Source organism: Ceratotherium simum, chromosome 4 (genome assembly GCF_057802395.1).
Source record: "Ceratotherium simum simum isolate JZ-2026a chromosome 4, ASM5780239v1, whole genome shotgun sequence".
NCBI classification, from domain to species: domain Eukaryota; kingdom Metazoa; phylum Chordata; class Mammalia; order Perissodactyla; family Rhinocerotidae; genus Ceratotherium; species Ceratotherium simum.
In genome coordinates this window covers 42,067,829-42,089,997 of record NC_141903.1, presented here as the reverse complement: position 1 = coordinate 42,089,997, position 22,169 = coordinate 42,067,829, and the positions used below count along the sequence as shown (strand labels likewise).

The 22,169-nt window shown below is 38.6% G+C and overlaps 1 protein-coding gene across 3 annotated transcripts; it reads right to left on the bottom strand.

The window, feature by feature from the left end:
* Positions 1-875: 875 nt before the first annotated feature.
* On the bottom strand, positions 876-21,967 carry ZCCHC10 (zinc finger CCHC-type containing 10). Of its 3 annotated transcripts, none has more exons than XM_087429810.1 (4): positions 21,908-21,967; positions 6,705-6,866; positions 2,563-2,634; positions 876-1,632 (listed from the first exon to the last, which is right to left on the bottom strand). In XM_087429810.1, exons 1-4 carry the CDS (start codon positions 21,946-21,948, stop codon positions 1,365-1,367), a joined length of 543 nt encoding a protein of 180 aa, XP_087285936.1. In that variant the 5' UTR covers positions 21,949-21,967; the 3' UTR covers positions 876-1,364. The 3 variants fall into 3 exon arrangements, with proteins under 3 accessions (XP_087285936.1, XP_004420258.1, XP_087285938.1); XM_004420201.3 differs by having other exon boundaries at positions 2,563-2,604; XM_087429812.1 differs by lacking the exon at positions 2,563-2,634.
* Between the last annotated feature and the right edge of the window lie 202 nt (positions 21,968-22,169).

Below are 22,169 nucleotides of genomic sequence, written 5' to 3'. Positions count from 1 at the left end.
AAAACTTACAGGTAATTAAAGGCTCCTTAAACTTGCAACATACATATATTTCAACATTTAAATAGAAGCCCATTTTCTTCAAAAGTAATTTTCTACTACTTTCTCATAAAAATATAAAAAGAGAACATTCATAGTTTTAAAAACCTATATTTAATCCAAATCAAGGTTTTTCTACAAATGATACCTCACTCCAAAAAGTTAAAAGACATCACAGGATAATGTGATGTTAAACCAAATAATTTCACCACAGCACAATATTTTACTTTGAGAAATATTGTGCAGTATTTCTTTTTAACCTTTCACGATAGATTTCAACTGTGTATGTGCTATGTAAACACACCAGATTAATCCAAGTCATTCATATTTATGCAGTAGACTGTCATATATGACCAGTTACCATATAAACTAGCATACTGCAATTGCAAAAATGATAAAAGGCAATCTTTATCAAAGCTTAAAAAAATCTTAATAAAAGGCAACCAACATTGCCCTAATTTTCTGTAAAAATTACCCCTCTTCTTCCTACCTTCCTTTTCCCTGTGAATGGTAACTTTTATAGCATATTAACACACAAAGATATTTATATCAGTTTTACTAAAGTTAGCCTTTTAAATGACTGTTTTTTTCCCAATACACTGTATTTATCAAAAGGCACCAAGATTAAACTCCTAAATAGTTTCAGAATTTTTGTTCCTTTTTAGCTTCCTCTAGAATGATTTTCCTCAAAAAAGGGTAACTCTAAGAACCAAATGAAAATGAATGATACGACATAGTAACTTGAAACTTGCACCATCCAAAAGCTATAAATATATTAATAGGTATCTTGAACTTTTCATTTAGGACAAGAAGTCAGAATAACTTTCTGAACATAAACATAAAAATAGAGAACATTTATTATAACAGTAGGAAAACTCCTAAGCTTATAGTGACAATGTATTAAATCTTACATACTAACACAGCCAAAAGCATTACAAATTCACTGCCAGATATTCTGATGCATTATTCTGAAAACATGTCTGATACATACCACTAACATATAACAAAGTATGGCATTTATTTCACAGGGAGAAGGTAAGTTTCATCACAAAAACAGATTTACTGGATTTCAGCTCTGATTAAGTTTTAGAGATATATTTCAAAGATAAAAAAGGAAAACAAGATTCACCCTTAAAATAAAAGTCTTTATATATATATATACTCCATTATTAATACTCTTTATGCTCTAACAACATAAAACATTCAGAAACTTTTGAACTCTAGAAATTTTGACCAGTTAACCTATTTGGCCTTAACATATTCTAAATTCCCTTCTGAGAATCACATTAATGTTTTCAGTTCATCAGTCCAGTATGGATGGAGCAATCCTATTTCTTTTTTTTCTTCTTTGGTGGTTCATCCTCAGAGCTGCTATCTGTGCTGGTGCTGCTGCTACTGGAAGAGCTGGAATCTGAGTCTGAGTCAGAGGATGAGGAAGAGCTTGTGGAGGAGGCGGAAGAGGATGAACTGGAGGAGCTTTCATCAGTGTCACTGTCCTCTGAGGAGGATGAGGTAGATGTTTCTTCACTCTCTGATGAAGAATCACTGGCGGAGCTGTCACTGCTATTGCTACTGGAACTGGTTACACTCTTAGACCTATTAGACAATGAACAGTTATGTGCATGGGAAGCTGACATGTAATAGAATGTTTAAAAGCATGTTTACAAGCAATTTCATATGAATATTATGTATATGTATATACTGAAGCTTTGTTATCATGTTATCCCTAGATTTCATGCTTTTGGGATTGCCTAACTGTTGTAACCTCCCCCTCTCCCTCCCAACAAAGTCTTTTCTTGCGTGTGTGTCAGGAAGATTAGCCCTGAGCTAACATCCGTTGCCAATCCTCCTCTTTTTGCTGAGGAAGATTGGCCCTGGGCTAACATCCGGGCCCATCTTCGTCTACTTTATGTGTGTATATATACACAAATACACGCCTGCCATAGCATGGCTTTATAAATGGTACGTAGGTCCGCACCCGGGATCTGGGCCTGGGAACCCCGGGCCGCTGAAGCGCAGTGTGCAAACTTAACCACTACACCACTGGGCTGGCCCCAAGGTCTTTTACTTCAGCATTTTAACTCTCTTGGATGGAGTTCAAGATAAATTTACCTACTATGTTATGCTCGAGTGAATAATGTTAGACTAAAGTTGTAGTGTAACAATTGGATTTATTTATATCTCATGTGGAGTGGTCAATGTTTCATAATCTTAACTACTTTAGACCAGATATAGCTGGTCAATAATTTCTTACCAGTTTAATAACATTTTCTATTTTAAGCCAAGAGAAATTACTATTTTCAGGTATAAGGACTGTGGGAAGTTGGAGAAAAAGGAGAAATGAAGGCAATAAATTCCAGACAGGTAAAGAGAAAAATGTATCAGAAAATAGGATGATATTTAATCATGAATTACAACAAGAGACTTGAGATCCAAATCTCATAACTATTATTTTAAAATCACTCTTCCCATCCCTCCAACTAGTATCATATATTATCTATATAACACTCCTCAAGCCACACATACCTTTTTTTCTTGGTCTTTCTTTCTACATTAGTTTCTCCAATGCTGATAAACATGAGGGGGGGAAAAAAGCTCCTGTTAATAGAGTGATTATACATAGCTTAGATAAACCCTTCTGCTATCCCCAAAACTGTTTTACATTGGAGAAACACTTTGTCTTTTATAACATGTACTCAGAATCCAGCATTTCTTGTTATAACCAAGTGGAAAGTTTCCTATTGTAGGCTGTATATGGTATATGCAGTCAACTTAACCAGCACTTAAGCAAGACAGATGTTATCAACTGTATCTTAGAAGCCAGGTAAGTTAGCAGTTAAGATGACTCAATGCATCAGTTTGGTTCTTTTTTAGTTTTTTGTGTACGTGTGAGGAAGATTAGCCCTGAGGTAACATCCTTGCCAATCCTCTTTTTGCTGAGGAAGATTGGACCTGGGCTAACATCTGTGCCCATCTTCCTCTACTTTATATGGGATGCCACCACAGCATGGCTTGACAAGTGGTGTGTCGGTGCGCACCCGGGATCCGAACATGCAAACCCCGGGCCCCTCTTTTTCAGTTTTGAACTTAGGTTGACATAGCTAAATCAACTACTTACTGAACAACAGAACAAAGCAAGTAATAGCACAACAACAGCTGTAATTTATAATTTGAGCTTCCAGAGTCTTATTATAAATGGCCGTTTCATATAAAAAGAAAAGCAATCTTTAATTTAAAATAACCATTTCTTTTTTTTTTGCATGTCCCCCAAATGTTCAGTTATTTACTGTTTAAAAAACAGAGACAATATTTCAAGACTGTGTTCCCTCACATTATTTATAAGGAACAAATTCTGGTGGTTTTTGAATGAATATACAAATGGCTTGCTGCTCTATTTCTGCCAAACAACATGTATACTAAATCAGGTTTTCAAATTACAGAATTACTTCTCTTACTATATTACTGTCCTGTAAATTTAATATTTTTATATTCTGGACTTCTCCATATTTCATACATAATGCTTCTATCCTTATTTCCTGAGTCTTCGAATATAAATGTGTATGTATGTGAAGTTGTCTTACACAACGGAATTACTTACTGAATTGTCATTTTGGGGGTTAAATAAGTGGTAGAAGTACATTTATTAAGTCACACCACAAGAATTCATGATCACTGAAATTCATACACTTCCATTGTTTTATCACTGTTTTATCACAAAAAATCAGCAGTCTTTGTCCAACAGAGCCATATCTAAAATGCATGAAGTAGGGCTGGCCCCGTGGCTTAGCGGTTAAGTGCAGCGCTCTGCTGCTGGCGGCCCAGGTTCGGATCCCGGGCGCGCACCCACGCACCGCTTCTCCGGCCATGCTGAGGCCGCGTCCCACATACAGCAACTAGAAGGATGTGCAGCTGTGACCTACAACTATCTGCTGGGGCTTTGGGGGAAAAAATAAATAAATAAAATTATTAAAAAAAACAACAAAAAAAGAAAATTCATTAAAAAAAAATGCATGAAGTTCTGTGTATTTTTAAGACCAAGATACTTTTGTATAATACAGAAAAACAAAAGTAAATGTTGGAATTAAATTATTCATAACTCATATTTTATTCTTTAGGACAGAGAAGTCTTCAAACATTTTTTTTGCTTACATTCCTAATAAAAGAATTTTGAAAAACTCTGTTTTCCCCTTATACTTTTTTATTCTAAGTTTTAATATTTGCAAAGCATACAGTCTCTAGCATATTATATATATTGATATTTTAAAAAGAAAATTGTTATATCACTTTGGTCATTGTATCTAATGGAAAGTAAATGACACAATAATTTGATACCTACCATAATGCACTTAAAAAAACATATTAACAATTTTATCTTTTTTTTTTTTAAGGAAGATTGGCCCTGTGCTAACATCTGTTGCCAATCTTCTTCTTCTTCTTTTTTTTTTTTTTCTCCCTAAAGCCCCAGTACATAGTTGTGTATCATAGTTGTAGAGTTGTAGCTCTGCTATGTGGGATGCTGCCTCAGCATGGCTTGATGAGTGGTAAGTAGGTCCACGCCCAGGATCCGAACAAGGGAACCCCGGGCTGCCAAAGTGGAATGCGCAAACTTAACCACTACGGCCACCAGGCCAGCCCCTGAACAATCTTATCTTTAACAGTTGATACTTTTACATTGCCCTTCCTCCTCTTTGAACTTGTACTTTTATTCTGCTTTCTGCACTGAATGTAACCTAATATATTTCTATGCCTGAAAATTTTAGTGATCACTTGTGATACTTCTCTGCAATAAAAATATAGATATAATTTGAAATTGTATCTTTTAATTACCTGTGATCATAAGGCTTTAAGTGTTTAAAAAATCTGAATTGAGTTACCTTTACCATTATTACCATACAATTGATTAAAATGATGTAAAAATATACTATAAATTTTAATAACCATCATACATAAAAATAATTTTATTGGAAACACATCTCTTAATGATATCGATTTTTTTTTCTAGTTTATGTATCCATGGATCTTAGACTGTGACAAGGTTCAGCATTACTTCAATTCCTATATATATATATTTTTTTGTGTGTGTGTGAGGAGATCAGCCCTGTGCTAACATCTGCCAATCCTCCTCTTTTTTTGCTGAGGAAGACTGGCCCTGGGCTAACATCCGTGCCCATCTTCCTCCACTTTATATGGGACGCCGCCACAGCATGGCTTGCCAAGCAGTCCGTTGGTGCGTGCCCAGGATCCAAACCGGCAAACCCTGGGCCGCCGCAGCAGAGTGCGCGCACTTAACTGCTTGCTCCACCGGGCCGGCCCTCAATTCCTATATTTAATTTTAATAGATTTAACTCTCAGAAACCTTGTTAACCTAAATAGGTAGATGGGAATAGAAAGAGTTTTGTTGCAGCAATGTCATTCAACTCTTTGAATTTCTCCCATGGTATATTCCACAAATTACATAATGATGTATCATTAAAATATACTTTTAAATTAACAACTTAATTAGCTCCTCCTTCAATTTTGCTGGGAAAAAAAATTTACATAAGAATTTGCTGCCAATAATTAAGAGTCATTCACTTCCTTAGTACAAACACCAGTATTTTGAAAAATCTCTAGCTTTTTACACATGAGGACAATACACCAAGGTAAGATTATAGAGATAGATGAGAGATATGCCTTTCCTTTGTGAAATTAGAGAAAGGCTGTTGGGAGAAAGGGGAAGTGTAAAAGAAGAACCAGTAGGCAAGTTCTTGGCAGATTTGTTTTTGAAAAAAGTATACATGAATGTTGATGATCTAGAAATTGACTATCCATCTATTCCTACATAACCCTTGAAAAGCCTTTTATGTCCACGAATCGGAAGACTGCTGCCTTGCAAGTCCAGATGTTTAGGATACTATTAAATAGCTAACAGTCCTCATGAAGATGCTGCTTCTAATCTGTAGCACTAAGTAGACCCAACACCTTCCTATTTCAGTTTCTCTAAAACATGTATATTTACTTATTTCATAGGAATGTTAAAAGTTTTATTCAAAGGACATAAAAGGGTAAATAATAATTTTCCAGTTTCCCCCCACCCAGCTTTCCTTCTAGAAAGGAACCACTATTATCAATCATTTATATTTCCAAAAAATCCCATTATTCTTTTTTTCTTCTTCTTTAACATAAATGATAACATATTATATACACTGTTCTCTACCTGTTTGGATACTCAATATAAGTATCTCGGATACTTATCTTGGATATCTTTCCATATCAGCTCATATACTCTACCTCAGTATTCTGCTGCTATTTCATTGGCAATTGAGGCAATAAAGCAAAACGATTAAGAGCATGGACTCTGGAGACAGGCTGGTTCGTTTAACACTTAACTTTTCCACTTACTAGCTGTGTGACACTGAGCAAGTTACTGAATCTCTCCATGCCTCAGTTTCTTCCAAAATAAAATGGGGATGATAACAGTACCTACCTTAACGGTATAGATCTGATGCTTAAATAAGCTAATACTTGTAAAGAGCTTAGTACAGTGCCTGGCATATAGTAAGCACTCATTAAATATTAGCTGGTATTATAATCTAAATCTGGATAACCACCATGAGACATTTAGTCCCTTAATAAGTTCTATAAATATAAATAAAAAAGATTCCTTTGGATACTATATGTAAACTTACCTTTGTTGTAATAATAATCTGTTTTCTTTTTCTTTTAAAGCTTTCTTTAGTTCTGCTGTCCTTGAAGGCCTATGTAGGTATTTTCTTTTTCCTGTGCATTCATAAGTCCAATGTCCAAATTCCAAGCATTTCTGACATCTTACGTGTTGCTTATTTGCTTCACTACACAGCAAAAAATAGAATACAGACCTTAAAACTTTGACTTGACATTTTTTGCCCTGAAAAGCATAAATAATGTAAAGTGTAAAACGATGTTTACTTTTAAGGTGAACTCAAAAATAAACATCGTTTTACACTTTAAATTGTTTATGTTAGATTTAATCACAAGGCAGTATAGTCAGTGGTGAACAGCACATGGACACTAGATAGAATGAGTTCAAATCTTCATTCCTCAATTCCATTCCAGTAATGGCAGATTAGGTAACTCAGAGCAACTCTTCAGCTCAGAACTAGAAAAGACAGTCAAAACATTTTTAATAGTCTGCTTGCAGCATTAGAAAACTAACAAAGGGGTAAAGAATAACCAAGCCAAGGGGGCTGGCCCAGTGGCGCAAGCAGTTAAGCGTGCACACTCTGCTGCAGCGGCCTGGGGTTTGCTGGTTCGGAACCCGGGCATGCACCGACGCACCGCTTGTCAAGCCATGCTGTGGCGGCGTCCCATATAAAAGTGGAGGCAGATGGGCACGGATGTTAGCCCAGGGCCAGTCTTCCTCAGCAAAAAGAGGAGGATTGGCAGATGCTAGCCCAAGGCTGATGTTCCTCATCAAAAAAATAAAAATAAAAAAAAATAACCAAGCCAAGATATGGAAGAAGATGGTAACCCAGAATGGTTAGCCCTGTATTTAAGTCAACTCTTGTGCTGAGGGTGTTTGCCTAATTCAAGAGGGTAAGTATCACCTCACAACAAGCTAGGGAGACAAACTTTGTATCCACAGACGGGACTCTGAAGGGCTATACCCTAAGAATAAACCAACCACACACGGAGTGCAGACCAGTTTCCAGCCATCTAGGAGACTAAGAAAAAAATCTCAATCCCTGAAATTGGATTAAGACACAGCAAGTGAAGAAAAATAGGTGAAAGAATTGGAAAAGAAATAAAATTGTCATTCCTCATTGACAATATACTGATAAAGAATTTTGAAATAATTATAGTTCATAAGCAAGTTTAGCAAAGTTTTAGATTGAGGTCAGCAAATTTTGTATTTAAAGAGTCAGATAGTAAATATTGTAGGCTTTGCAGACCAAGAGGCAAAATTGAAGATACTATGTAAGTACTTACATAACAAGAGAGAAAACAAATTTCCACAAATATTTTATTAAGGAAAATATTTCACATAAAAGAGGTTTACTAATGAGAAGAATGGAATTCTTTTCTGGAGGATAACATTTCACTCAACTGAGGTTCAAAGTTAGTGTTCCCTATCATCAAACTGATCATATATATATTATATGATGTTTTATATATATATATATATATATATATAAAACATTCTTAGCTCGCAAGCCTACAAGAACAAGCAGTAGGCAGGATTCAGTGGACTACGGTTTGCCAAACTATGTATTAGATACTAAGATCAACACATAAAAATCAATTGAGTTTCTATATAACAAAATCAGTTAAAATGAAATTTTAAAAGGTGATATTTATAATATCCTGAAAAATACCAAAGACCTAGAAATAATCAAAGAAAATATGCTTAAGACTTCTATGCATAAAACAAACATTACTAACGGAAATTAAACATCTAAAAAAAAATCTGGGGCCCAGCCCCGTGGCTTAGCGGTTAAGTGCACACGCTCTGCTACTGGCGGCCCAGGTTTGGATCTCGGGCACGCACCGATGCACAGCTTGTCTGGCCATCCTCAGGCGGCATCCCACATACAGCAACTAGAAGGATGTGCAACTATGACATATAACTATCTACTGGGGCTTTGGGGAGAAAAAGGGAAAAAAAGGAGGAAGATTGGCAATAGATGTTAGCTCAGGGCCGGTCTTCCTCAGCAAAAAGAGGAGGATTGGTATGGATGTTAGCTCAGGGCTGATCTTCCTCACAAAAAAAAAAAAAAAATCTAAAAAAGTAGCTAAATAGAGGGATATACCATGTTCATAGATTGGAAGCCTCAATATTGTAAAAATGTCCATTCTCCCCAAGCTCATCAGTGCTAATCAAAATCCCAACATGTTTTTGTCTGTTTGTTTGGTGTGGAACTGGACAAACATTCTAAAATGTATATGGAAATTCAAAAAGCCAGGAATAGCCAAAATACTCTTGTAAAGAACAAGTAGGGAAGACTTAGATTAAAACACACTGATTTATGATAAAGCTATAATAATTAAGAATGTGAGATTAGAGCAAAGATATACAAACAAGCCAATGGAACAGAATAGAATGTCTAGAAATAAACTAATGTATATACGAACACTTAATTTATGACAACCATGGCACTAGAGAGCAGTGGGAGAAAGAACAGATTATAAATGGTGCAGGGACAACTGCTTATGCACATGGAAAAAATAAGACTTAACCTCTACTTTCCACTATATGCAAACATTGATTACAGACCTGGACAAACAAGAAAGGTTTTAGAAGATAGTATTTTAAAAAGTGACATATTTGAGTTAGGAATTCCTCTTTTTTTGTTTATTTGTTTGCTGAGGAAGATTCGCCCTGAGCTAACATCTGTTGCCAGTCTTCCTCTATTTTGTTTGTCAGCTGCTGCCACAGCACGGCAACTCATAGATAAGTGGTGTACGTCCTCCCCGGGAACCAAACCAGCGCCTCCGAAGCAGAGCACGCCGAACTTAACCACTAGGCCACTGGGGCTGGCCCAGGAATTCTTAAAACACAAAAACAAAACACTAATCATAAAGAAAAGATTGATAAGTTAGACTATACTAAAATTAAGAATTTCTACTCATCAAAATGTACTATGAAGAGAGTAAAAAGGGAAGCCAAAAAGTGGGAGAAGATATTTGCAACATATATAACCAATGGTCTCATCTCCAGAGTATATAAAGAACTCTTACGAACCAATAAGAAAATGATGAATAGAAAAATAAGATGAAGTGGAAACTGGAAAGATAGTATAAAAATAGGATTGGGAAATATAAATGAACAATAAATATATGAAAAAGTGCTCATTACTAATCAAAGAAAAGCAAATTACAACCCCAGTAAGATACCACTAGACACCCACCAGAAAGACTAAAATTAAAAACTGGCAATAGCAAATGTTAGCAAGGATATATAGCAAGAGGAACACTCATCCATTGCTGGTACTAATGCAAACTGGTACAACCATTTTCAAAAACATTTACTATAATTGAAGAGATGCATACTCTGTGATCCAGCAATTCCACTTGTAGGTATTTATGCAATAGAAATCCATGTACAACTATACCAGATAACATGTATAAGAATATTGCTTTCCTTTATGTAGCTTTTAAAAATTTTGAAACAATCACAACCTTACAGAAAAGTTGAAAGTACAGTTCAAACAAATTGAAGTCTTGTGTCACCTGACAGGAATACAGTGAGAAGAACACAGCATGTTTCTGTTATATTCCTGCCAAAGGTGCATGATGTTCACTACTGATGATGTTCACTTTGATCCCTCGATTAAGGAAACTCTACCAGAGTTTGCCATTGTAAAGTTACTTTTTGTCCTTTTGTAATTGTGGTGGTTTTAGATTATGTCCACAAATGCTTTGATACTCCTCACTTCAAGAGGTGGAGCCTAATTCCCCTCCCCTTGAGTGTGGCTTAGACTTAGTGACTTGCTTCTAACTGACAGGATAAAGCAGAATGATGAAGTGTGACTTCGAAGATTAGGTCACGTATGAAGACACTCAAGCAGCCTCTAGACAGCCCCATGTGGTGAGGAACTGAGGCCTCCTGCCAACATCGCTGTGAATGAGTCTAGGGCTGGTCAAGCCTTCAGATGACTGCAGCCCCTGGCAACATCCTGACCACAACCACAGGGGAAAGCCTGAGTCAAAACCACTCAGCTAAATCACTCTTGAATTCCTGACCCACAGAAACTGTGAGATAATGTTTATTGTTAGAAGCCACTAAGTTCTGGGGTAATTTGTTACACAACTGTAATTGATAACTAACATAGTAATTAATAAGTATTTTGTGGGTTGCTACGTGAAAGTACATAAATATCCTGTTCATTATATTTTTAGTTCATTTATTCACCTATCAGCATGAACTCATATTTTTCTATTTTATTCAATGATTTATAATCCATTACCATGATTTATTTTGATGCTCAGATTGACATACATTTGGTCAGCGGGACTCTTTTCATGCTGGATTCTGTATTCTTTTGACGTGGCTCCTTCATTCTTTGAGCATCTCCTTACTTATTGGTACAATAAAAAATTCCAAGCTCATCTCATACTTTCCCTGTCCCCGTCTGAAATCTGCCTGATGCTATTTACAGTCAAGATTGGGGTACACGTGTGCTCACTGTTACTGGGATGCTGCTGTTCCCAGGTATTCTCAGTGGACAGAACTAGGGAACACACACACATATCCATGTATTAAACGTACACATTTACATCTATAATTAATTATGTATTTTGAAAACCAGGAATTCATAGCAATACCTTTAATTCCTATCCAACTTCACAAGGCTTACTCTACTTTTTTCCTTCTCCGTACTTCCTTCTTCCGTGAGAAATCTGGCTCCCATTATCCTTAACAGATTTACTCACTTGGTCCATTCTTCTTATGTAACCAATTGCCCACTGCTGCCACTGCTCTCCCCTCCCCCATACAGACGCTCTCTTTACTCCACTTGGGATCTGATGCTCTGCCCTTTGCTCCCCCGCCCCCATGTGTACATGTTCCTCACCCTGCTTGGGCTCTAACTCCTCCTGCCATGCCAGTCCCCCTCACGTGGACACATTTCTCTTTCTACTTAGGCTCTCACATCCCATACCAAATTACATCTCTCCTCCTCTATATGAATATTCTTCCCACTAGGGGGACAACTTGTGCTAAACTGGCCCCCTGTGTGGACACCGCCCTCATCCTGCTTGGGATACGACACTGTGCACTGGACCTTCCCCCCGACTAGATACCCTCCGCACCCTGTTGACTCTGCAGGCCAGTTCATGCCCCTATGTGCATGCCCTCCTTATCCCACCTCAGCTCTAATATTCCAATGCAAGGTTAACCCTATGCATGGACATCTACCCTGCTCTACACCACCTAATGGAAATAACATCAAAGTAGAATGGATAATTTGTGGTATAGAATATAGCGGAATACTTCATAATAATAAAAATGAACAACTACAGCTTAATTTAACTTAGACGGATCTTTAGACATAAGAAGCCAGACTCAAAGGAAGCCATATTGTCTGATTCTGTATCAAGTTCAAAGACAGGCAAAACTAAACTCTAGTGCACAGTTAGATGGCAAAAGTATAAAGAGAGCAAGGAAGTAATTACCACAAATGTTAGGATAGTAGTTACCTTCAGGAAAGAGAGAGGAGGGGCCGGCCCCGTGGCGGAGCAGTTAAGCGCCTGCGCTCTGCTGCTGGCAGCCCAGGCCAGATCCGGGGCGCGCACAGATGCACAGCTTGTCAAGCCATGCTGTGGCGGCATCCCACATAAAGTGGAGGAAGATGGGCATGGATGTTAGCCCAGGGCCAGTCTTCCTCAGCAAAAAGAGGAGGATTGGCATAGATGTTAGCTCTGGGCTGATCTTCCTCACCAGAAAAAAAAAAAGGAAAGAGGAAGGAGGTTGACTGGGAAAGAGCCTTGGGAGCTTCTGGTATATTGGCAATTGTTTAGTACTTGATCTGGGTGGTGGTTACATGGGATGTTCTCTTTATAATATTTTATTTATTAAGTGGCATTATGTTGTTTGAACTTTTCTGTACATGTGTTATACTTCACAATAATGAAAGTTTTTAAAACTCTTAGCTTTTTCACTATATAGCTATAGGCTCTTTACTAAGTTGATTCTTGAACCTCAGTTTCCTCTTCTAAAAAATGTGATAATATCTATGTCACTAGGTTATTGTGAGAATTAGAGGAGAGATCATAACTATGCCTTATACATACTGTGTGCCAGGAATTTAGCTAAGTACTATTTATGCATAATCACATTCAATCCCCGTAACAACCCAATGAATTTGAGAGCAATATCCCCATTCTATAGACTGGGATGTGTGTACAGCAAGCAGTAAGACATCTGGCATAAAATAATACACAAATAAATGGGAGTTATTATTATCAATCCACATATTAGGCTAACCAATAATTTGGACTAATGACAAATTTAAATTTCCTCAAAACACGGTTGCATGATGAGATGCTGCATTCTTATATTGACCTAGAGTAGTCGTCTTTTTTACCCCTGGAGAACACATAATTTATATTCAGTAAATGTTTGTAAAATGAGTGTTGAAATAGGAAAGGGTTTAAGAGAACATATATTGTTTATAGTTGGCTTTTCATTAATTAAATCCTGCATTGTAGGCCAGATTCCATAATCTTGACAATAATTTATTTTTAGCATTTATCCAAAATTTAAGCCAAACGTACTTTGAAGAACTAATGTTTCAGGTAAGGAACTAAGCCTATTTCAGTATATATAGTATTAATAGATAATAAAAAAGAGTTAGCTTTTTGCCTAGTACTAATTCTTAAATTTCAGCAAACAACTGCCAGAACCACAATTATAACTTCAGAGCTTATCTGAGTATGTAATATTGTAGCCAATTTTTAAGAGCATCAATAACAAAACACTCTATGGACTTAATACTAGCTTTTCAGGCAAAAAAACCCCACAACAACCCACTAACACATTTAATATATACACAATTATAATATGCACCCAAGAAAGCCAGCCCTGATGGCCTAGTGGTTCAAGTTAGGTGCTCACCGCTTCAGCGGCCCAGGTTCGCTTCCCGGTCATAGAACCACACCACCCATCTGTCACTTGCCAGGCTGTGGCGGCAGCTCACGTAGAAGAACTACAAGGACTTACAACTAGAATATACAACTATGTACTGGGGCTTTGGGAGGAAAAAAAAAAGAGGAAGATTGGCAAAAGATGTTAGCTCAGGGTGAATCTTCCCCTGCAAAAAAATAATACATATATCTGCATCCCAGAAATAATAGATTCATAAACATTAAAGGATAATTTTTAAAAATGTAAAATCATGACTCTCATACAAATATAAAATGAACACAAGTCAAAGGTTTATTTAATCATTAATGAGGGAACTAGTAAAATGTTGCAACTGCTTCAAAAGAGAATTCAAACAACAGACAAATATAGGCAATCAGGAATGATGAAATGAATTTATAAATAGTTAAAAACTGGTCAACAGCCACAGGGCAAGAGTCAATTGTACCATATTTTTATGGGTAAGAATCTTTTCTATCAGCTTCCTACAACTCACCAAATTATAAAACAGCTCAAAGACAACAAGGCACAGGCCGTCACAGTCACCCAGCCAGGAAGAGTAGGCTAGACAAGACACTTAGTAACATTTTTTTTGAAACCTATTTCAAAGCCTTTCACAATATTTCCTAACAATGAAAATATGCAGGGGAAGCCTCTCAGAATCAAGGAAATAAAGACTTCTTCTCCAACTCATAGGTTGTTTTCCCAATATTAAAAAACTTGTAACTTGGGATCCCAGTCATTAAAAATATTATCTATCAGACACTGTGGAGTTCGTTTTTTGTTGTTATAAATAGAACATTCACAAATATCTAAAGCCCACCTACGATTAATAAATTTTATAGATATTTTCTAAATATTAATTAATCACCCCTAAAGATATTTATCTTCCATATAGATTACTGAATGAGACAGACCTATAATTTCAAAATAATAAGATTACCATTTCTTTCTACCCAAATGGATGCCCTATTCAAATAATATTCCTTTTCTATATCCTAAGCTAAAGCTTAAGGAAGTGTTTTCATGGTACGGGCTTTTTATGTGAAATGAACTTCTCTGATACCTGAAATGTTAGGACATGCCTGCCATACTGGCAAAGTTGTTTTTTAAGCTTATTGTTGGCAAAGGTGAAGAATGGGCACTCTGTATATGGTAAGATATACAGTCTTAACTGCTGGTAGGAATGTAAGTTGCACAAACTTTCTGAAGGGCCATTTGGTAACATGCAACAAAAATCTTAAAAACGTACACACCAAAAAAACCCAAGAAAGATAATATAAATGATTATCTCCCCAGAAAATCCTTATGAATGCAAAATAGAGCTACTAGAACAAATAAATGAGTTTAGTAAGGTCGCAGGATACGAGGTCAATATACAAAAGTCAACTGTATTTCAATGTACTAGCAACAATCAGAAATTGAAATACCGCCCCCTCCCCCCAAAAAACAGGGCCAGCCCCATGACCTAGTTAAGTTTGGCGTGCTCCGCTTCAGCAGCCTGGGTTCAGTTCCCCGGGTGGACCTACACCACTTGTTGGCAGCCATGCTGTGGCAGTGACCCACATACAAAATAGAGGAAGGTTGGCACAGATGTTAGCTCAGGGTGAAACTTCCTCAAGCAAAAACTGGAAGATTGGCAACAGATGTTAGCTCAGGGCGACTCTTCCTCAGCAAAAAATAGACAAATCAAAAAAAAACAATACTATTACAATACCTAGGGACTGTAACACTGGTGAGAGAAAGTAAAGACCTAAAAAAATGGAGAGATATACATACTCATGGGTCAGAAAATTGTTAAGATATCAATTTTTCAAAAGTTGACCTACAAATTCAATGTAATTCCAAGTGAAATCTCAGCAGGCTCTTTTGTAGAAACTGATTACCTGATCCTAAAATTCATATGGAAACACAAAGAATCTAGAATAGTCAAAACAACTGTGAAAAGGAACAAAATTAGAGGACTAACACTACCTGATTTCAAGACTTATTATAAAGCTACACTTATCATGATAGCGTGGTATTTACATAAATAGATCAATGAAACAACAAAATCAAGAACAGACCCACACACATATATGGACAGCTGTTTTTTGACAAAGTTGCAAAAGAAATTCAGTAGAGAAAAATATCTTTTCAACTACTGGTACTGGAACAATTGGACAGCCATATGCAAAAAGATGAACTTTGAAAAACAGTTTGGCAGTTTCTCATAAAGTTAAATATAAACTTACTATATGATCCAGCAATCCCACTCTTAGGTATTTACCCAAGAGAAAGGAAAACTTATATTTAGACAAAAATCTATGCACAAATGTTTATAGCAGTTTTATTCATAATAACCAAAAACTGGAAACAATCACAATGTCATTCAACTGGTGAATGGATAAACAAGCTGTTATAACCATACAATGGAATACTATTAGCAATAACACAAAAAAAGAATGCACTATTGACACATGCAAGAACTTGGATGGATCTCAAAGGCATTATCTAAGGAAAAGAAGCTGGACTCAAAAGGCTGATTCTATTCACACGACATTCTGGAAAGGTAAAATTACAGGGACAGAAAAAGATCAGTGGTTGCCAGAGACTGAGGCTGGGGTAAGGGCTGCCTTACAAAGAGTCACAAAGAAATTTTTTAGGTGATGGAATTGTTCTGTATCTTGATTTTAGTGGTGGTTATATGACTACACGTATTTGTCAGAACTCATAAAAACGTACATTAAGGGCCAGCCCCGTGGCTTAGTGGTTAAGTGCGCGCGCTCCGCTGCTGGCGGCCGGGTTCAGATCCCGGGTGTGCACCGACGCACCGCTTCTCCGGCCACGCTGAGGCTACGTCCCACATACAGCAACTAGAAGGCTGTGGAACTATGACATACAACTATCTACTGGGGCTTTGGGGGAAAAAAAATAAAAATAAATTAAAAAATTAAAAAAAAAAGTACATTAAAAAGCATGAATTTTGCTACACACAAATAAAACCTCAATAACCTGACTTTAGAAAAATGTCCCCATCATCTGACCTAGAAATAATAATGAATACATGCAAAATTTTAGTTGTAGAAATATTTATTATAGGAAGTACAATATGGTTTATAAGAGTAAACTTAGGGCTGGCCCCGTGGCTTGGCGGTTAAGCGCGCGGGCTCCGCTGCTGGCGGCCCGGGTTCGGATCCTGGGCGCACACGGACGCACTGCTTCTCCGGCCATGCTGGGGCCGTGTCCCACATACAGCAACTGGAAGGCTGTGCAACTATGACATATAACTATCTACTGGGGCTTTGGGGGAAAAAGTAAATAAATAAAATTAAAAAAAAAAAAAAAAAGAGTAAACTTAACTATCCCATAACAAAGGAAATGGCCAAAAAATTATTGTATATCCATAAAGAACACTATGAGGCCATTTAAAATGTTAAATATGGCCTAAAAGGTTATACAGTAAAATGTAAACAATGATTATCATTGGGGTAGGATTATAATACTTTTTTCCTTATCTATATTTTCTAACTTTTCTACATTGAACATGGATTGCTTGTGAAATCATAAAACAAATTTTTTTGTGTGTGTGAGGAAGATCAGCCCTGAGCTAACATCTGTCACCAATCCTCCTCTTTTTTGCTGAGGAAGACTGGCCCTGGGCTAATATTCGTGCCCATCTTCCTCCACTTTATATGGGACGCTGCCACAGCATGGCTTGACAAGTGGTGCATTGGTGCGCGCCTGGGATCGAACCCGCAGCCACCGCAGCTGAGTGCACGCACCCAACCGCTACGCCACCAAGCCGGCCCCCACAAAACAAATTTTAAAGGACATTTTTCAAAGGAACATATAACTAAGGAATACAGAAGAGTGGTAAAGGCCTATAAGAGAAAAATCTAAAAGCCTCCTGCCAAAATGAGCTGAGACTAGTGAAAAATATCAAGAACATCGAAAATTGTTTTTATTTTGTTGTTTTAGTTGCATTTAAAGCACAAAGAATCAAAAAAGGGATAGGCTCACTCTTTGGGGTGCTAGGCCAAACAGTCCACCAATGTTGTCATTACACAGGCTAAGACAGCAAGCAGGACTATTTTTATTTTGCTTCAGTCTTAACTCAAACACAATTATATGCAGAATGAGAAGAGTGGAACTGAAGCTCAAGATACTTGAGGAATGGGTAACAGAGCCCTTTTCCACTCAACGTGTTTAAGTCACATGGCCCAGGTGATTGCTTGCCGACATACCAGAGATTTTCCAGGTGAGTCCGCTGTACTGCTGCTGGTAATCTGAGGAAATCTGGCAAACAGGAGTGGTGCTGAAAGACTAAAAGTAGGCAAACGCTGTTTTGATTTTCAAAGGGGGAGACGGGTAGATTCCACAAACTAGACCAGTGAACTTGACAGCCACCCCAGGCAAAATTCTGGCTGTATTTATTAAATCCATTCAGAAAGAAAAGTCATGCTCACTAGGTATGAAATTGAAGGAAGTAAATTATATTAAAAATTTAAAAGTTAATACCTTAGAGACAGGCACCTCCACACCCTAAGGATTCCTGGTATAAGGGGGAACGTTTATCGATCCTGACTGACTCTATTCATAGAAGACTCGCCCTAAACTGTTCGGGGAAAATTGAGAACAAGAGAGTGCTCCAGAGGGATAAGTTTGGGAGGGTCGGGGTGGAGGGGGTCCAGATGGGGACGCGTGTGTGTAACCTGATAATTGCTTCGCGCCATAGCAATTCGCGCCATAAAATGTAACTGTTTAAATGTTTTAAATTAGCCAATCATGTAAGACCGCGCCAACCTTTTCCCGCTTTATGCTTCCGAATCCTATAAAAGAGCTTGCCCCTTAAGGTTCGGGGTCGACCCCTCTGTCTCCTGCGAGAGATACGTGTCGACCCGGAGCTCCGCTTAATTAAAACCTCGTGCATTTGCATCAAGCTCGGTCTCCTGTGTCTGTGGGTCCGCGCCTTCCCGAGACTGGAGTTGGATTTCCTTTTTGGAATCCTACAAAATCATGACAGACTAATACCCTTTTTGCCTTTGGGTGTTTGTATTTCAATAAGGCATCTTGGAAAGTCTCTCACAATATCCTTGTGAACAAAACAGAACAATTAGGTAAATCAGTTGAACATCATGAACAATGAGTGCTGTTTAATGGGTTCAGGTAAATATATAGAGAGGTATCTAGTGATAGGCTGCAGGGTTTGGTCTTGTTCAACATTTTTTATAAATGACTTGGATGAGGACACAGATGTGCATATTTATCAAACCTGCAGTTGACACAAAGCTGAGAGGGATAGCTAATATGACGGATGATGAAATCAGGATCCAAAAAAGTCTTGACAGGCTGGAAATTAGTGTCGAATCTAACAAGATGAAATTTAACAAGGGTAAAAGTAAGTCGGACACAAGTCCAGAAAACCAATACAAATACAAGACCGGGGAAGCTTGACTTGAGGGCAATTCAAGTGGAAAACACTTAGGGTTTTTAACTGACAGAAATTATAGCTTAGGTCAAAAGCTGGGACGTTAGAAGGGAGCAGGTTTAGCTTCATCAATATTATTTTCCTTTCAGCTCAATATAAACTTTTTGATAAATTTGGAAAATGAAACAGGCTACTTCAGGAGGTATGTCCTTACTGGAGGTCTTCAAGCCAAAGTTAGATATTACTCTGGATACCGAAGAGAGAGCAGTAGAATCCAGCAGAGGGTTTAGCAGAAGAAACGACCCCAGATAGTGCCAAGATTCTACAATCTACTCACATATGAGTAGATGTAATTACAATTTAAAAAGTGAAAATAATCTCATTTCGATTGATTTAAAGTTAAGTGCCTGAAAGATCTGCTGAATGGGGAGTTCAAATTTAAGCTCTCTCTTTTTTTCTTTTATTTCCCTCTTTCCTCTATTAGTCCAAAGACTTAAAAAGAATGACAATAGTGCTTTCTCATTTCCCATAACTTAAAAAGTTTAAAATTTATTATTACGGAAGTAATATATACTCCTTATAAATAAAATTAAACCTTTTTGATGAATATAAAATGAAAAGTAAGGCCAGCCCTGGTGGTCTAGTGGTTAAGGTCGGCATGCTCCACTTCAGCAGCCTGGGCTCGGTTCCCGGGCATGGGCCTTACACCACTCTGTCAGCAGCCATGCTGTGCTGGTGGCCCACATACTAAAAAGTAGAGGCAGACTGGCACAGATGTTAGCTCAGGGCGAATCTTCCTCAGCAAAAAGAAAGAAAGAAAGAAAGAAAGAAAAGTAAAGTCTCCTCTTCTGTCTCCCCCCCCCCAGATATTCCCAAACTCTCCTGGACTCCCCTAGCCTCTAAAGGCCCTCCCTCTCTGACTCCCTAGGGACTTATATAGTCTGTATACCATGACACTTTTTATTATACACCATATGTTTTCTTCCCAACAAGATCAGAAGCTCCTAACGCTAAGATTTGTCTTTTACTTCTGTGTAGCTCCTGTACCAAATACAGGCAGATTGCAGAAACGGAACACCTGTTCAACTTTCTAAGACTTACAAAACAAGAAATAGTGCGATATTCTTTAGGTGCTAAAAGTCTCACTTTCACTTCATATTTACAGTGCACATTGGTTGGTTCTGCCAATCCAGCATTCATGACCTCCTCTGACCTACCCACCCAGTTCATCATTGGTTTATAGAGATCCATTCAATTGTGCTGGGAAGAGAACTAGATCTAAGTCAATCAGAGCTTCACAATCTCACAGACATGGTTTAGGGTTGGGCATGTAACCCAATCTAGATCAATGAGATGCCATCAACCTGAAGCTGAGAGGATATACAGGATCCTAGATACTGCAGCCATTCTGGGACCAAAGGAGTAAATCTATCTAAGTATGGAACCAACACCCAAAAGGGCAAATCTGAAAGTTAGACCGTGGTGACGTCATTTAGCATGCCCATTAAGTATTATCATCACTCCATTCTTGATCTCAGAACTGTCTGACTTCAAAGCCTTCTTCCTCCACCAAGCATACTACTCTGACCCCAGGTCTTTATCCTTATGCTCAACAAATTCTCCTCATCAGGCATGAGAGGTAGAGTGGAATGGAGGGAGAAGAGAAGGAACACGGATCTTAAGATAAAAAATATAAATATAAAAAGAAATATAACATACATATATATGCTAGCAGACTGTGAGCAGTATATTATAGGCGTGTAAATGGTGATGATATGAAATGCTGAGAGAATGAAAAAGTGACAGACATTGTTTGGGTGTACAGGTTGGCAGAAGAAAAAAGGCTTTATAAGAAAGGGGCATCTGAGATGACTACCACATTATCTGACCACGGCAAACTTCTGTGCCACTCACTCTCTCACTCATTAGCCACAATAGCCATCTTTCAGTTCTTAAAAACTAGGCTCTTTCCCGCCTCAAAGCAATTATGCCACTGTCTGGATGCTCTTTCCCCAAATCCTCTCATGACTGGCTTTCTCACACTTTTGATCTCTGTTCAAATGCCACCTCTTCAGAGATGCCTTTCCAGTCCAACCAACTTAACCTGGGCCTTTCATTTTTTCTATCACCTCTTATTTCCTTCAAAGCTCTTATCACCAACTGGATTTACTTAAAATGTTTAGTTTACCGATTCTTTCCACCACTAGAATGTAAGATCCTTGAAAGCAGGAATTATGTCTTGAACACCTCTTTTTCTTTAGATCCCAATTCTGGCAGGAAGCAGTAGGCAATGAATAAATTAATATTTATTGAAGAAAACCAATGGTAGAAAGTGAGACTACAGCTTGTGAGAAAAATCGGCGTTGTAGTCGGGCTGTTCCCGAGGAACAGGCGAGAGGAAGTGGGTAGGAAAAGCCAGCGGGGCTGGAGGTTGCTTAGGGAGCTGAAGGTTTACGTCGGCGAGAGTCGGGGGTGTCGGATCAGGGCTTCAGTCTTCCCTTGGCCACGAATGGGGTGGCCAGGTGGGTGGCAGAAGGGCATAAACCACTTACGGACCAACTCCTGGGCGTCCCCTTCGTGAGAACCAAACGCGAGGCTCTCTTCAGACACCCCCTAGATCCTGCACCGCGGACCTTACGCAGCCGTAGTTCACGAAGTCGCTACCCCATGGGCACCAAACTTATCGCCCGGGCCCGAGCCCCTTAGGAGCAGGCAACTTGCGAGAAAAAACGGCCACCCTCTGCCGCTCCCTACTGAGGATCCCACGCCGGCCCGGCATCCCGGCGCCCGTTCACCCGCCGGCTGACGCGCTTCTCCCCGCCCCCAGCCCGCCCCGCAGCCCGACTCCGACCCTCACTTACGCTCGTCTCCGGGCTATGAGCCGATGCATGGGAGTCGCCATGTTAGCGCGGCTGAGGCCTGCCGCGCTGCATGCTGGGAAACTCCTCGGTGGGGGCGGGGGCTTCGAACCCGCCGGCCACAGGCGTGGGCGGAGCCTGGCCGGCGTCTCGGGCCTCCGGGACAACCTTTGGGGCTAGTAATGGTTGGGAGGCTGGGGTGTTGTGTCTGCTGTGTGGGTCTCTAGGTTGAGGAAGAGAAGTAAGGCCATTTGTCCGGCCTGTA